This window comes from Gambusia affinis, linkage group LG01 (assembly GCF_019740435.1).
Source record: "Gambusia affinis linkage group LG01, SWU_Gaff_1.0, whole genome shotgun sequence".
Classification (NCBI taxonomy): Eukaryota; Metazoa; Chordata; class Actinopteri; order Cyprinodontiformes; family Poeciliidae; genus Gambusia; species Gambusia affinis.
The window spans coordinates 42,025,679-42,042,742 of NC_057868.1; the positions used below are offsets into that span (position 1 = coordinate 42,025,679).

The window sequence follows — 17,064 nt, forward strand, 5'->3', positions numbered from 1 at the left end:
GTTGATTCTGAGAAGCTGAATGATTAACTGAATGACATTTTATTCATTTCAGAGTTCAACCAGCGAGGTTATTCATTTTGTGGCGGTCCTAGTCTTAGAAAGAAAGAACCAAAGATAGAAAGCAGTAAATGTTCATGTTGGTTCCAAAGGCTTCTCCTGAAAATATGGATCAAATCAGGGTAGGAAACATCATTTTTACATCATTGGGATATTAAAAGTCTTTTATCTAAACATCTTATGAGTAGGTTTTTATTGTTTCCTTAAAACTATTTAAGGAGTGTTGATTTCATCTAAAATTTTAAGGCTAAAAAAGAAAAACAATAAAAATGTACTACATGGCTTGCATTTGAAGCTGTAACCCATCACAGGGCAGGCTGTACACTGTAATGGAGATATTTGTCTCTTTAAAGACACCTTTGACCATTACAGCTGGTCCAGGCCACATCCAATTCTGAGAGAGGACACACGAGGCAAACATTTAATTATTCCCAGTAAGAAGAAGAAGATTTAAGGGTATTTATTCTAGTCATTTATCCACAGTAGTTCCTACAAACAGGGGTATTGATATCCTACTGACACCATTTTCTAAGCAGTGAGATTTCATGTCTTCCAGACTCTGTCTTAGGCTGACATATGTGGGTTTCTGGTTGCCTTTTTTCTTCGTGATCTGAGACACATAATAGGAACGATACAGTTAACAGATTGAATAACAAAACAACTCTTGGTCCTCAGCAGTATAATTGACTGTGGTATGTTTACCAGACAATAGATGAAACGTTGATCATGTGTCAGGACAGCACACTGCCCCGGCAGCTTCTCTATTAGGACATACATTAAAAGTACAAAACAGGATATGATTTAGCTCTTGCTGTTGAAATCATAGATTTGAATGAATTGCAAAAACATAAAACATTTTTTCCTAAACAAAGACTTTTTAATAACTAGTTTGACTCACTCTGCTCCTTTAACTCTGAGACTCGACCAAATTTCTTCTTGAACATCACCGCTATGCCTGCTCCCATGCGACAGTGTTAGAGAATTTTCGGTATTATCATTTTGTTATTACTTTAGTTCACATTCAGTCTGTTTAAAGTGTTCTCTTCCTTATGTGTGTATGAACTGACCTGGGGGTCAGGACTGTCTGTTTATCTTCTTGTGAAACCGTTAAATTCTGTGTTTCTCAGACCCTAAATTATTTTTGTCTAGTTAACAGCTTGACCGAGATTTGAACCGGGCTCAGATCGTAGATCAGTTATCACACCTGAAATTGGGTTGCTGGTTGTTTAGGTTACATGTTTTACGACCACTTTTGTTTTTACTAACTACCCCCTTGGCTGTTTTTCTTAGGGTTTCTTATTGATAGAGTTTCTCAGTTTTGTACATGTTGATATTTTCTACAAGCGCGAATTGGAGAAAAATATATAATCATAAAGTACTGAGTTGGTATCAGCGCTTACTACAGCCTTGCTTAACCCCTCTACATCTGTCCCAACACTAAGCTGTGTCACTCTGTGCCTCCAAGCATCATTTTCTTTTTTAGCCTTAAAATTTTAGATGAAATCAACACTCCTTAAATAGTTTTAAGGAAACAATAAAAACCTACTCATAAGATGTTTAGATAAAAGACTTTTAATATCCCAATGATGTAAAAATGATGTTTCCTACCCTGATTTGATCCATATTTTCAGGAGAAGCCTTTGGAACCAACATGAACATTTACTGCTTTCTATCTTTGGTTCTTTCTTTCTAAGACTAGGACCGCCACAAAATGAATAACCTCGCTGGTTGAACTCTGAAATGAATAAAATGTCATTCAGTTAATCATTCAGCTTCTCAGAATCAACACGACATTGACTCTTTCCATCTTTAAGATGACTAGAACAAACTCCTCACAGCTGAATGTGTGGTGTTGACGTTACTTTATTACAAATGATAGTAAATAATTGGAAATAAAAAAAATCTACCAAGATAGAGCTTAGTCCATTATTACCGGACACAACTGGAGTTCCATAAAGTCTCGTAGTAAAAGTCACATTAAGACACAATCAGAACGCATCGTTAAAACGATCCTCCGCATAAAAACCATCCTCCAACGCTTTGTTTATCGTCAGAGTTTTAACAAGAAAGAGAAACACGGAGAACAACCGGTAAAATTGTTGCTTTATAAGTCACAACAGTTGGAAGCGTACAATTTATCTTTACGGTTTTATGTAACAGCATACTAATAAGCTACATTATTATTGATGAATAATATCACAGTGAACACAAATCCTAATCATCCATCAATACTGGATCTGCTCTTCTTCTTCCGCAGACCCTGGATTAACAGGAACAACTGATGTTTCTCTGATCTGTAAGGAAAAAGAATCAAAGTTTCAAAGTTTAGTTTGCTTTACATCGTTATTCTTTAGCACACAAAATGATAGAGCACTTAATAAATTCAAAAAAGTTGGTCACTTACATAATACTAATTTAAAACAAAAAGGAAAGGTTTTAGTGATACTCTACAATTCAGAGTAGAATTCAGTTTTTAAAGAGATACAAATTTGTTAAAGTTTTGACAAACCTTAAAGTCTCTTCAGCTCGTGGCGCCGTTTCAGTGAAGTTAGCGTTCATGGAGAGAAACTTGCTGTTCTGTTCAGTCAGCATGTTGCCGATGTCAGAAAAATCTGCTGTCATGTTATGAGCTGGGAAAAAAATCAACAAACATGTTTGCAAAAAAAAAAAAAGAAGTGGCATCGTATTTTCACCTAAGACTTATAAAATAGTTTCATGATTTTGGTTACACCTGTAGAATTTAAACTGAGGTAACACTGAAAAATAAATTGTTTGGTAAATAGTTTGAAAAAGAGGAGATATTAAAGACACGCTAACCTAAACGGCTGCAGATGCAACCATTGCTGAAAATGAATCAAACTCATGTAACATGGTGTAATGTTTCACCTCTCTGCAACACTTTGAGACACCAAGCTTTATTCTTTTTTAAACCCTCGCTATTTGATCAGTAGAAAAAACAGAAACATAACATTTATTCATTTTACATCTGTAAGATGACTAGAAAAAGACTCACTGTGTACACTGAGGCCTATGAGTTCAGCCAGAATTAAAACATTCAGGATTCCCAAGCATACGACCACACCGAGGCCGAGTCTCTCTTTGGAGCTGCTCCAACCTTAACAAAAACCTTAACATTAGAAAAAATTGAATAACATACATACTAGATTTCTCTGTAACTTCATTCTTACCTGTGTGATTAGATGCAGTTTGTCCAACAGGTTCCATATTGACGTAAATTTCCTCCATCGCTTCAGACTCTGTGTTGGATTTTAACATTGACTATAAAATCCACTGCAGTCGTGGAACTAAGTGAAAAAACTGTGGAAAAGAGGCAAGAGGTCTGGTGTTCAACATAAAAAGTAAACGTAGTTTAGAGATAACAACCAGATAAAGAAATTTGTGAGCACAGATTGAGTATTATTTTCTTAAATACCTTACACAACATAAAATTCTTGAAAGTTTCAATAGTTTCATAAGTTTATATCTGCTGATTCGATTCTGTACCAATGAATATTTATTTCTCCCGTTTCTTCATTTTCCTTCAGCTTGGTTAATCCTACTCATAATAAACACATTAGACTTTTCTATGGGTGAAAAATAAGATGATGCAAAATTAAATATAGTTTTAAATCACTGATATTAGGATGAACAATACATCTGATGTTGTTATGTTCCTGCTCCTTGTGTCCAAAAATATTTCCTAAAGACTAATAAATTGTTGGAGCAGATGACCGGTTCCCTCCTTGGTCATGTGGACCCAACAGTTTTTCAGTTCTCATTCTGTCCTGATAACTAGTCACAGCCTTGCTCTCAGTAAATACAAATATCAACTATTTTCTTTCTAAATCCTCTTTTAACACTATTTCTTGTCCAGTAGCAGAAATACTTACATTAAGAAAGCACAATGCCAGAATTGCATTATTACCAAACTTCTATAACCGCTGGATCAAATAACTATGGAATTGTACGTATTTATTCATATTTTAAAGATATATACTTTTAGGACTGCCATCCAGTAAAAAAAAAAAAAAAAGCTACATGAGCAGCTACATGAGCAGCTGCTTGAGCTGACCAGTACTGTCTAAAACTCAGTCACCGTCTTTCCTCATCTTCTGAAACAGCCACCAGGCAGATCAACGGTTTGACAAACAGTTTGCTTTGTGAAGCACCGCCTCACTGGGAGGGAATCAAAAGGCTAACATACCAATCGGGTGCAAGTTGGGCGGGTTAAAGTAAGAGAAACCAGATACTGCATTCAAAGCATGCTGAAGACCAGCAAGCCAAACATTCACATATGTACCGATATGTAGAAGAATGTCGGAGTTCAGGAGATCTAGGATAGAAGATTTGACTGAATCAAGACGTTGCCCAGAAGTTCAGACTGGGAAGTTAATTGGCAAACTGCTAGCTAAGTATGTGGAGCAGGAAAATAGGTTGTATTTACTTACATTTATGCAAAGCAATTGCCTTAAAAGATTCAATTACTGCATCATATAAAAGACATGTGTAGTTACACTGTGTGATTTTGGCAAACAATATTCTTAAACTCATCCAAAATGAGTTCTTAAACTCATTCAAAATGTTATTCTCTGCAAAACTTCTTTTATTTTCTGCTTACAGCAGCAGCAGCAGCAATATATTTGTTACATAGATTAAAGACACACGGTCTCATTATTTGACATAGTTGTACTGTTCAAAATTTTTCCGTTTGTTTGAGCAGAAATGAGGTAGTGTCTGGATGTGTTAAGATGTTAAACTTTTACCACCCAAAATCCTCGCTACTTTCAAATAGTTCACTTTTTATTTTAGTTGTTGCATGGACTCAACTTAAATAGATTGACTTGTAAAGCTTTATTTTTTAACCAAATGTTCCTGCCACTTGTTTAAGACGAGTACAAACAATAAGTTGATAATAATTAAGTGATGTTCACTTGAACTTTTTTGTTTAAAAACGCTTCAAACTCAGTACCTGTTTGCTCTAAGGCAAAACTTTGGTAAGGTTAAATTTAGCCGGCTACAGAAAGTCAGACGGTTCAATGTGAGAAATCACTTTAGGTGGTCAAGTTTCTTGTCTGATCAGATCTTGTTAGTCATTTACATAGCACGATTACTAATTAACAGTTGATTATTTTGTGTCTAGATGCAATGTAATCATTCAGTTCACAATTGAAGTTTTATTATGGGGATTCTGCAAATTAAATATTTCATAGTATATTTCATAATATATTTCAATGATTCCTTTCATACAGTCCCTGAAAAGGAAAGATTACCTTTCAGAGAAATAGAATTTTGATTGCTTTGAGTTTGATGAAATTTGACTTAATCTGACTGATAGATCTTCTTTAACGCATACTGATGCTTTGCATTGATCATTTATAAGCTTATCAATTACAAGAGGCGCACTGTCTGTTAGTGAACATTAGTGAACAGACGGCATCATTAGGACCAAGGAACAAAAGCTGTAGATAATTTTATCGGCAACAAAACAATTCACCATATTGTGACCAACTCTTGGATGTGTAGTGAGTATGTTTAATTTTATTTTTAGGTAAAGTGTACCAATAGCAAACTTAGTAAATGTTATCATAAGTTGGACTAGCTGTCAGAAGATGTAAGCAAGTCTCCGTGAGAGGGAGTATTTAAGAAAAAACACAAATTGACTGAATTGTTGGTTGATAGCCTTCATATATTTAAATTTGTGCAACAAACACCAAAAGAAAAAAAACCTAAATAAAACCTGAATGGCCATTCATAAATATTTACATATTCAATAAATCGATAGAAATCCAGGTACTACAGGGATTTTAGTTATGCAGGCATTTGCGATATCTTCAAAAATTACAGATTTGAACTTTTTATTGTTATATTTTCTTGCCTTCACTTCCCTTTGAGATTGTCAGACTCAAAGGATTGTAATTGGATTCTTATTGTGTTCTATATCAATATAGCAACTCGATATAAGGACTGACTTAATGGTAATAAGAAGGTAAAAGGTAAGCGCAGTTACAAAAATGCTTTTCATTAAAACATTTTGTTTATTGTAGATTAAACAGTTAAAATACATGAATGAGAGCAGCAGTTTAGATAAAACATTTTAAAATGCAATTTATTTGAGCAAAAACAACATAACGGCTGAGAAGCACTTCTTTGTGAAACAGTCGTTTTATTTGTAACAATAAGCCATTTTATGGCGGACCGGGTACTTTTTTCATTACTGTCAACATAGATAACTTTATTATATCTGCCCTAACTACAATAAACTAGTAATAACTAAATAACTAATCACAGCATGACCTATAGTGTGCTTTCTGCTTTATTTTTAGCTTAACGAGCAAGAACTAGTTCAGATTGTAGCTGCAAAACTGGTTCTGTGAACACGAATCAATTCAGGTTTAACTGAATTAAGTAGTTGTTAAGAGTGAACTGACTGAAAACTTAGGTGGAACAATTCAGGCAATATGACTGCTAGTAAATACTACAAGTTCTTATATTCACAGGATTACTCAAGTGTGTAAGATAATGGATGAAGGGAAAACATCATTAGGGCCAAGAAACATACAGCATATAACTCAGAGACAAAAGTAGTGAATAATGATAAAGGCAAAAAAAAAAAAAAAAAGAAAGAAATAAAAATAATTCCCATGTTGGAGCAACTCTTGGAGCGTGGTTGTGCAATGTAAAAAATTTTCAACTTTAGGGAAAGCTGAAAGATACATATGAGTAGCTTCACCAAGGCCTGTTTAGTCCCCGTCACATATTCCCAGAAATAAAATTACAGATGAGGAACTTTTACGGACATGTATCACACTAGCAAGTGTGACAGAAAAAAAAATCTATAAGAGTTTCAAATTTAAGTGATGAAGGAAATCACAAACTCAGTCAGCACTGACTAATCGTGTTACCATAAATAATGCAGTAAAACAGTTAAACTCTAGGTTTTCTTTAGAGGTATACGTTTACTCTTACGCAGGGACACCCATGCGCGCACCGACACACACACGCACACGCCCGCACGCACACACAGCGATGGCAGGGACTGGGGGTCAAACCCTTTCTTTCAGAGCCTAGGGGTCAGCCCTGCCACATGCACACACACACACACACATACACGCCCATGGTGGGGCGATGTCAGCCCCTGTCTAGTCTTATGCCCTCTCCTGCGCAAATCCTGATTGCTGATAGTCAATAAATATGGTGATCAGAGGTCAGGAGAATAAACCTTTAAATTGTACCTACTGGATCACATTCTGACACACAAATGACTGGGACCCTGCGATTTATGTTCAGACTCGGAATTTCCATAGAGAAACTCTCTATCCCGCGCAAATTCTGAGAGCTACAGAAAATGCCAACGGTTTGAAAAATGTGTTTTTCTGAGACATAGAGTTTCCTTGTTCGCCATGCGTGTTGACCCAGAGGTCAGGAGAACTATCCTGAGGGATTTCTGTCCCCACCTCAAAACAGGACCGTATCTCCCGCTTCACGTCTCAGGAAGATATTCTGCTTAAACTAGAGGTAACTACAACATCCCAAATCTATTTAAATATATTATATTGTATATTAATCTAGATTATCTAACCCTTATTATTTTACTCTTAAAACTCATAATGTTTTTCATTCCTTAATTGTATTATTCTTAAAACTCAGATGTCATAACAGATGGGGGCAAATGGGGGATGGGTAACTTGACACCGGAAGGGGGGAGGGGTGGTAATACACCGGAAGGGGGGAGGGGCGGTAATACACCGGAAATTAAAATGATTAGGGCCATTAATCACTCTCGATTAAATTTTGGCATAAGGTTGTCTATAATACTCTCTATCATAAGATGATGATGTCAAGAACTCAAGGGATGGCCCAGAGGCAGAAATAGCGACTACTAATAAGCCACTGTGAGGAATTAGAATGAAATAATCTGTTGAGTTGAAGTGTAATGCATGAACTGCAAAGTGTCTGTTGTTACAGATCACAAAAACTACTAAAGGGCCCTTGAGTAATTCGCATGAAACCCCAAATTACTGCAGGGGCAATGTTCTGCTTAAGAGACCTCCTGTTCACTCTCAGTTACTTTATTTTACTTTGACTTTGTATCTTACTCTAAAAGGTATATTTTTCAGAAATATACTGCTATACTTTGGCACAGAATAATGAAAGATCCAATGTTTTGCAAAATATTTCTTTTCCCAGAGGTGAACATATTTTATCTGGATTTTATATAATGGCTAGAGCAAAAAGAGTTGTGTAAGATTGAAAAGCAGATGAAAGAAGATGCATGGTTTTCTTTTTTATAGAATGGAAACCTAAGCTACAAGTTCTCAGGAATATGTTTCCTCCAGCTTGCAGCGTATGACATTACAACTTGCCATTGCAAGTTGACTAAGCTTAATGAAGCTTACTCAGATTAGAGAGTCTATCAAGATCAATTACATGTAGTTGTGGATTTGACAAGGTCATTATAAGACATGAAGATGTTTTGGTCTAAACCATTCCATTGCAGTTTTGACTGAAAGTTTAAGTTTTTTTCCCCAACAGTACTTTAGTCCATTTTTTTCCCAGGATTCTCCTGTATTTATTTTTATCCATCTTCCTATTAATTCTGACTAATTTTTCAGTGCTTGTTAAGGATCTATGGTTATATCTTGGCTGGGTTTGTGAATGTGGAGTGCTCTTTTCATTATAAGTTGACTGATGCCTGAACAGTGCTGCATGAGATTTTCTGAAATTGGCATGTTGTTCCCTGACTTCAACATGCTTTAAAGTTTTCTATAACAACATCAAGATCAAATCTCACATTGATTGATTTTTATTTCTTAATTTTTTTCTAATTTGGTGACTTCTGCAGACAAGTTGTTGCACTAGATTTTTTTATAGGTATCCGAATGAAGGTGTTTGGATGCAAATGCATGTCTTTTTTTCTTTTTAAACCAAACTCTACTTTACTTATATAACAGAGGGGTGTTCGTTACAGGTCGTTTTGGGTCACATCAAGATCACAAATGTCCTCAAAGGATATTAATAAATGAGTTTAAAGAGTTGTGCAAACCTTGTGTGATTTCTGCTTCACAATCACATGTTGTTTTGTGTTAGTCTGTCACATAAGATGTCTATAAAATTAGTTTAGGTTTGTGGAACATAATTGACTGTAAAAAATCTAAAGAACTGCTATTACTGCAAGATACTAAATTTATCTATGACACCATTTAGTCTAGCAGTTTAAAGGATAATGGTTTGATACTTCTAAAGTGTGCAATTGTGTGAAGAAAACATCATGTTTGTGTACAAGTGAACATGGAACATAAATGTGGAATGAAAGCACCATTTACTGTAAAGTGCACTGTAATAATGCTTATATAAGTCCATTTGCCTTTCAGAAATGACTCACTTGTGTGAAACTACTTTTTTTGGTTTCACCTGTTCTCCTGATTACAATTAAATGTGCATTAATGATGCTGTAAAATTACACAACGCTCCACATGATGCATTTCCACAGATACCATTCACACATTGGAATAACACTAAACAGGTCACAAACAGAGCATCACTAATACTGACAGAAAAACAACCACATTTTCTCTGAAATGCCACTGAGTTTACACAAACCCGGAGTACAGTTGACCGGTATGAGCTTAACAAAAGACGTCTTTCCATTTTTTATTTTTTATTGTAGGTCATTGGCAAATGCCTCCGAAAGAGGAACAAATACCCAATGCCCCTACACAAAACTTTCAAAAGTAAACTCCCGAAGGCTAACAGAAGATAAGACACTAAATCTATAGACAAATTCAAAAAAATGTTTCAAATTCTAAAAAGGCTTACATCATCTTTCTTGGTCTCTGCTCTACAACCAGAAGGAATCAAATCTTAAAGAACTCAAACTTTAATCTTCGATCTGTTAGAAAAAATTGTTCAATAAAAAGAATCACCAAGACGGAAATCACAAGGGGGAGAGAGCCTCTGTTATATATTTAATTATACTTGCCAGTGAGGAGAAAATGCAATGTTACAGAACTCTCAAGAAACAAAAAGAAAATGCTGCTGATAATCACTTTCTATCAACACAAATGTGGGGTGAGGGGGTGGGTGAAATCTCACAAAATCCCCCTTGAACAACAAGTTCCTTACCTTTGCAAACAGCCCTCTCTCAGGAAATGAAGTTATAAACATGGCTTCTTCACACACTATAAGTACCGTCATGTACAAGCTCCACTTCTACCATCTATAAATGTCACATTTATTCTGAAGCCATTCTTGGTAGATACCATAAAGTAATGATAGTGAACAAACAGCTTTTTCTGAGTCTTACTAAAACCAAGACAGAAATTTAAACATGTCATTCCAGAACAGCTCTAATTTGTTTTTTTTTGTCCCACCAGGGCGTCTTTTGTGGGCTCTAGTGTCCCTTATTCGAAAGTAGGCTGACAGGAAAGGGGGGAAGACATGCGGCAAACGTCAGCCGGGTCTGGGAATCGAACCCACGACCACTGCGTCAAGGACTGAAGGCCTCCAAATGTGGGTCGCATTATCCCCTACGCCACCACAGCACACCTATAATTTGGTATTTATAAAATATTTCAAATCCGGCATCGATAGTAAAACATTGAAAACTGGATTCCAATTGCAAATGACATTGCTACTGTTTAGGAGTTTGTTCTCAAAGAAGTGAAATACTCCCATATGCATTTCAGTGCTCTACACAAACAGATTGATGGATTTCTCCTGTCTGAAAATATTGTATTTCACCCCAGGAGAAAATCTCACAAGGTGGTTTTATTTGTAAGCATCTTCTGCAGCCAAGCGAATTTCTTATTGACCAAAAACAGGATTTATATTAAAGTAGATATTTTACTTTTGCATCCCTAGCTCTGGCCTCGTAATCAGCAAAGGTGGAAGGTGCACTCTTGATGTCCCACACCCATGAAATTGCAGATTGCAATAAAATATATGCTGGAGAAATGTTAGTGAATCACATAGTTTCCTTTGAAAGAATACACAAAGAAAGCTTAAAGTGTTAGCTAATACTGAAGTGAAAAAGACATTTAACTCCCAGGAGAGCCTTGGTGATACATTTTAATTTAAGTGCAAGAAACAACAACAATGCAATAGCTGAGAATAGAAATTATAAACTCAGAAAATGAAGGTGAGGATGAAGATGATGTACTTTCTGTGTAGGGAGCATGGTTACCATGACACAAACAAATGCCATATTCTGCTTTCAGTTTATAAGTTATGTTTAATCTGTTCCTCTTTTTGTGTTTTCACTTAGAAGAACGTATCCTCAAACTCCTTCAACTGCAACCCTGAAGGATTTCTGTCCGGTGCACACTTAAGGTTTGAGCAACGGTCTCTGCAAAAAAAAAAAAAAAAAAAAACATACTATAATTAACATCTTAAATCCCAGCTGAAGAGTGCACGATTGAGATAGCCACCTGTATGGGTGGGGGTTGTGGGGGAAGAAATAGCTGCGCTTCACTGCCTATTAACCAACCCACAGAGTGAGGGAGCAAATTAGGTGGGGATGTTTCCCTCCACAAAACTAGGTTAAACAAGGGGGTCGTCGCGTTGTGCAAGAAGTGCACATCTTGCTCTTTTCTTTCTGCTTTCCGAATTAACCGAGGCAGGAATAAAACGAGGGAATTTAAAAGTGAGCAATCAGAAGGTTTGAGAAATAAGAACTAATGACTATTGCAGCTTAACAGAAGAATTAGAAGCACAATGTCTATTGCTGTCATACGCACTAACACCACAAGGGCACAAAAACGTACACAGAGTCACAATCACACACACAGTGCAGGAAGTAATACCTTCAGGGGTTTGCTATTAAGACGGGTAATCCATGGGCCTCGGGAGGTGCAGAATAATATATTCCTCAAAGAATCTTTTCACAACAAGGATCTAGGATGAAGAGCATGAATAAATTACAGGCATAATTAAAGGAAATGTCAAACTGCTGCTGCAAAGAACATTATTAACGATGTTGTGTCCATGTTGGGGAAACCTGGGCTTGAGTCACGGATGATGATCAATGAAAGTTTAATGTATTTTGTATTTGATAGAGGCAGTACTGCAGCTAATAAAGTTAAGCTTCACTGTGGATATTGACCCGTGTCTCTATATGTGTATTTGGTAGGAAGAACAGCATGAAGACAGATTCAGTGCTTGTGTTTGTGGGGGAAAACTAAGAGCTAAAAAAACAGGCTGGAAAAGAGAGACAGAGGGAGCGATAAGAGGATAGTTTATCTGAAAGAGCAAGAAAGTGGGACTTGAAAAGGTAGAAGAGAATTGCAAGTGAAAGCAAAAACTGTTGATAGTCTCCAAAAATATGTGGTTCTACTATGAACTGCAGCACTCAGTATGTGCTTATCAAATGTGTGTGTGTGTGGGGGCGTGGGGGAATCTGCTTTAAGCACTTCTTCACTTATGACTGCTCAATTTGTTTCATTTGGCTTTTGTCATGATTTTCTCTCTGAAGTCTATGTAACTCGAAGCAGGGGTCACACTCAGAGGCGGTTTCTGATATGAGTGACATATTGTTTATAACTACCCATCTGAGAAGTCTTAGGTATCACAATAATAAGAAATGAAGGGACACGCAATAAACACACACAAAAAAAAACTATCTTCAATATACAACAAAAGGAATTCTTGGAGTTAAAATATTTTCATTTCATTTTTTTTTTTCACTTGTTACCTCTTCAAGGAAATACAAATGTGTGTGGCTCTGGGCCAGTTTTCCCTGGCAGTGCCTGGATATTTTCTCAGTGATCCCCCCCAAACAAAAAACATATTCTTGATGCTCACAAGGTTCACGTGTTACGCCTCAACGATCTCATATGCTGAGGTACGAAAGCATATTCCTCATATTACCATTTTACCAGTTTTATACAAGTTAATTTCCCTTGACATCAAGAATCGTTTTTTTTTTCTTAGTGACTAGTACAGTGGAAAACAGGTTCTGTTGTGCACACACTCCAAACATACAAACAAAAAAAAAAAACTTCACCCAAAGTTGATGGAACAATCACGATTTTTGAGTGTATTTAACTCCCTACTTTGCAGCTCTATGTTTTGAACCTCTTGCAGATCATCCGCATTGTGTTTTTTGGCTGCATGTGTACTTAACGGGTAATGGCTCTCGTCAACCCCACATAGTGTTAATGGCAACCACTCTTGCCATTTACCAAAGCTTGCACATATCCATCCAGTTTTATGCTCCTGTACAGTGCAAAATCAAGCTGTTAGCAAATACATTACTGGTAGAAAAAAAAAGAAAATATTGAAAGGTGTATCCAGTAATAACAGGGTTTTAATAATACTTTATTTATTTTATTTTTTTTACTTTGACTAGAATATCTATGTAAGAATGTTGCAAAGAATAATAGTAACAAAGCAGAGAAAAAATAGCTGGAATCTTATCATATATATTTACCTATGAACTATTTACATTGTGGTAAGAAAGCAGCAGCTAATTTATCTTAAAGAGATTTCTTTCCCCTTTGAAATTTTTGATAAAATGATTCTTGAAGAGACCAGTCTCAGGTCTTGCACAAAGACTGACAAAGCGTGGAACGTCAAATGTGATGCTTAGATAAACTCCCACATTCTACCTGTGCTGTTTCTCAAAGGTTTTGCTCTGCATTTGCATTGAGATACATTAATCAGCGCTTCATATTAACACGTTCAATCAAGTGACAGAAGACGCACAGGTGGAACTAATAACATTACGGGGTGTTTGTGCAATAAATCACTGCAGTGAGCCATCATGCAAAATAACTCATTCAGCCAGTTTTATTCTTAACCACTCATGTGCTCTTCCAGAGATAATACGGCTAAATGTTTGGAAGGAAGCTGTTTTGTCTTGTCAGTAGATCTATTTTTATATTTCATGGGAATGTTATCCGCATAACAGGATTTGTGCATATTTCTAACCGAGTTTGTGTTTCATTTTCTTTTAATTTATGGATTTGCAAGTCGTAAATGAAAAGATTTGTCAATTCTCAACATCAGAATCAGCACAGAATCATTTATAGAAAGTTTTTCATGTCTTCCTTCTATCTTTAAACAACTGCAAATCAATCTCAAGTGCAGTTTTCTTTCTTTAACTAATTTATAACTGCTCTTTTTTATTTTCATTTGTTTTCTTACTTCTCTTTCATTTCTGGATATTTATTCCACTTATTTAACTTATTTTAAGTTTTAGTTTTGTTTTTGCAAAGTTTTTAAAGCATTTTAAGGTTTTTCTTTCATTTTCTTTTCGGGGTGGACACTATTATTGTGCAGTACTTCATTATAAAGTTGAGTTAACTTTGTTTTATTATCCTTACTCTATTCTTACTGCCAATGAAACGATCTGCAATATCACATGGAAAAATTCAGAATAGTTACCAATGTTCACGAGGATGGAAAATGTTGAAAACTTCAATTCAGTAAAGGAAAACAGAAATTTTCACGATACCATAAATCCTTGCACACATGATTTATTTTTGTGAATCTGGACCAGAACTACCTCTTTTTTGTGCTGAGAAAATACAAGCAATTTCTAAGCACAATCAAGAAATGTACGTTCTGTGTTCAGACAGGCATAAGCCCAGAGATAATCTCCAAGTAATGTTTAAGGACAAATAAATTTTAATATTTGGAAATAGTTGGGACCATCTCCATAGAAATGTTCCTAAAGAAATTGCCAATGAAGACATGAACAACAATTCCTAGAAGCCGAATGCTTTTTGCAAATTTATACAGTGAAGTATCACATATGTTTTAGAAAAGAAAATGGAAAAATAAGGACAGCTGAAATAAAAAATAAATTAAAAAAAAAATCACAGTGTTTTACGAAAATACTGCCAGCAGACTTTTGGCTTGGTTTAGCACAAAAACTCAACTGCCATCTTCAGAGCTCACTAATTAACACTTTCTTATCTCCTTGCTAAATCTGCACAAAAAGCAAAGTGTAAAAAGCTGTTCCTGCATGACTTACAGTGACAACAAGAATAGTGAGCTGCTGCATGTACCGAAGATTCGTGTCTAATTGGTGGGTACGCACTGGATCATCTATCTCCCAGCTCCAAAACAGTTTCTCAAAATGTTCTGCTTTTCTGCAAACTGTCATATTCTTAATTGTAACTGGCACAAGGCTTGAATGTCTCCTTCCAAATAAGACGTGCTTGTAAGCTGAGTGAAACCTTTGTTGCTGAAACAATATAACGAGCTGAAGCCTGTTAGGATTTTATACTTTCTTATAAAGTTTGGAGAAAAAAGAAAAAAAAAAGAAAAATGCTTTCCACATCTGATTAAAGTCAAATCCACAATGAACATCATTTACAATATTTTGCCAATCATTTTCTTATCATGCAATATGACAAATGATTAAATGATTTTTAGTCAGTTGTTGCTAATTTCACTCCATTACAGCTCTAGGCTGGTGTTCTTATTCTACAGGAAGGCGAATCTCTGTCCCAGTCTCATTCTTTACATTATCTAACAGGTTTTCTGAAAAGAAATTCCTATTTAACTCAAGTTCTTCCACATCTGTGTCCCCAATGGCTTGCAGCAATCTAAAGATGGAGCTTCTGGCATATTTTTAGTTGTTTTAACAGCTCTGTTGTTGCCATTAGTGCATTGTGAGTTTTGTTGACATGTTATTAGCTTCAAATGTCTTCAACTCCTCCACAGTTGCCATGAATCTCTTGGCTGTTTCTCTAAACAATTCTCCTATATCCCAGCCTATCAATTTAAGAGGATGGTAGTGGCTATGGAGGTTTTTTTTGTGCCTGATTTCTGGATCAGGGATTGAAATTGAGCAGTGATCCATGAGACCTTCAAAGCTTTGGTTCTATAACACCTAACCTTTACTTACTGAACTTAATCTCTGACCTGTCTGCTGTGTTCCTTGGTTTTATGATGCTCTTTGATCACCAATATTCTCAAACCTCTCAGGCTTCTACAGAACAGTCTTATTTATTATTTATCAGATTATAAAGGACTGGATAAAAGGGTCTGTCCTACATTTACATTTTTTTCATCATCATTATTTATCACATGAAATCCCTACCAAAATACATTGTAATTTGTTGTTATAATGGGGGGAAAATGTTAAAACGTTGAAGGGGTATGATTTCTTCTGAATTGAAAATTGACTGAACGCTGCTTTTTCAATCTGCTGACCGTGTAAAGCGTTTTTATGGTAGAGCCTCTTTGACCCAGCTGCACAACCAATGCGCACAAATACAAACACTAATACAAAGGTCAGTAGGTAACTTTAGGGTGCTTTTCCGAGATGGGAGAGAGAGGAGGTTGGTAGCACACCCTCAACTTTCCAAATGGCAAGAAGAGCACTTTTCCTGCTGAGCCACAGTCACATAAGAAACGGAAGCTGGCGTCTGCTGACTGCCTTTTAAATTTGCTATTAAAAAAAAAAGATCAAATTAAGCCGCAAAGACAGAAATCTATGAAATCCAATGGTTCATAAAACCCCACTGTTCATCATAAGAGGCTGTTTGAGAAACAGGCTTACAGGGGCTGTTAAACAATTTGATGTTAACTAGCATAAAAATAGTAATTAGGCAATAATTCTTATTAATTGAACTTGAGAGCAAAAAAATAATATTTTTCTGCTTCCAATTCTTTGCACCATGGGCTCCTGCTGCTGCTCTGACTCAAAATTAAAATGATTCCTGTAGATCTCATTAGCTTTCAAAGAGCCCCCAGTGACTGAAAGTCTTTTTAGAGCATTTGACCTCTTACGACTTCTGCAGGTCTATACGTTTTTACGTTTTAATCAAAGAATGAGATTATTATTTTTTTTTTTCTAATGCAAGTCAGAAATTTTGTGCTGAAGATATTTCCTCCTTTGAAGCCACTGAAGCACTGCTGATCCAAAAACAGGAGCCCTGGATTTATGAATTTTGCTCATGGTTGTCTTGAAGATAGCGCTTTGAAAAACTATTCACACCCCTGGACCTTTTCATGCTTTGTCACAAACATCAATGTGTACATGATTACATGATTAGC

The 17,064-nt window shown here is 36.0% G+C and overlaps 1 protein-coding gene and 1 long non-coding RNA gene across 2 annotated transcripts; both read right to left on the reverse strand.

The window, feature by feature from the left end:
* Positions 1 to 423: 423 nt before the first annotated feature.
* On the reverse strand, positions 424 to 1,160 carry LOC122831281 (ADP-ribose glycohydrolase OARD1-like). The gene is made up of 4 exons (XM_044117365.1): positions 956 to 1,160; positions 760 to 818; positions 555 to 667; positions 424 to 451 (listed from the first exon to the last, which is right to left on the reverse strand). Exons 1-4 carry the CDS (start codon positions 1,020 to 1,022, stop codon positions 424 to 426), a joined length of 267 nt encoding a protein of 88 aa, XP_043973300.1. The 5' UTR covers positions 1,023 to 1,160.
* Positions 1,161 to 2,566: 1,406 nt separating this feature from the next.
* Positions 2,567 to 4,057, reverse strand: LOC122830903. Its single transcript, XR_006370613.1, has 3 exons — positions 3,948 to 4,057; positions 3,071 to 3,375; positions 2,567 to 2,687 (listed from the first exon to the last, which is right to left on the reverse strand). It is a non-coding gene; the product is annotated as an uncharacterized LOC122830903 (long non-coding RNA).
* Positions 4,058 to 17,064: the final 13,007 nt, after the last annotated feature.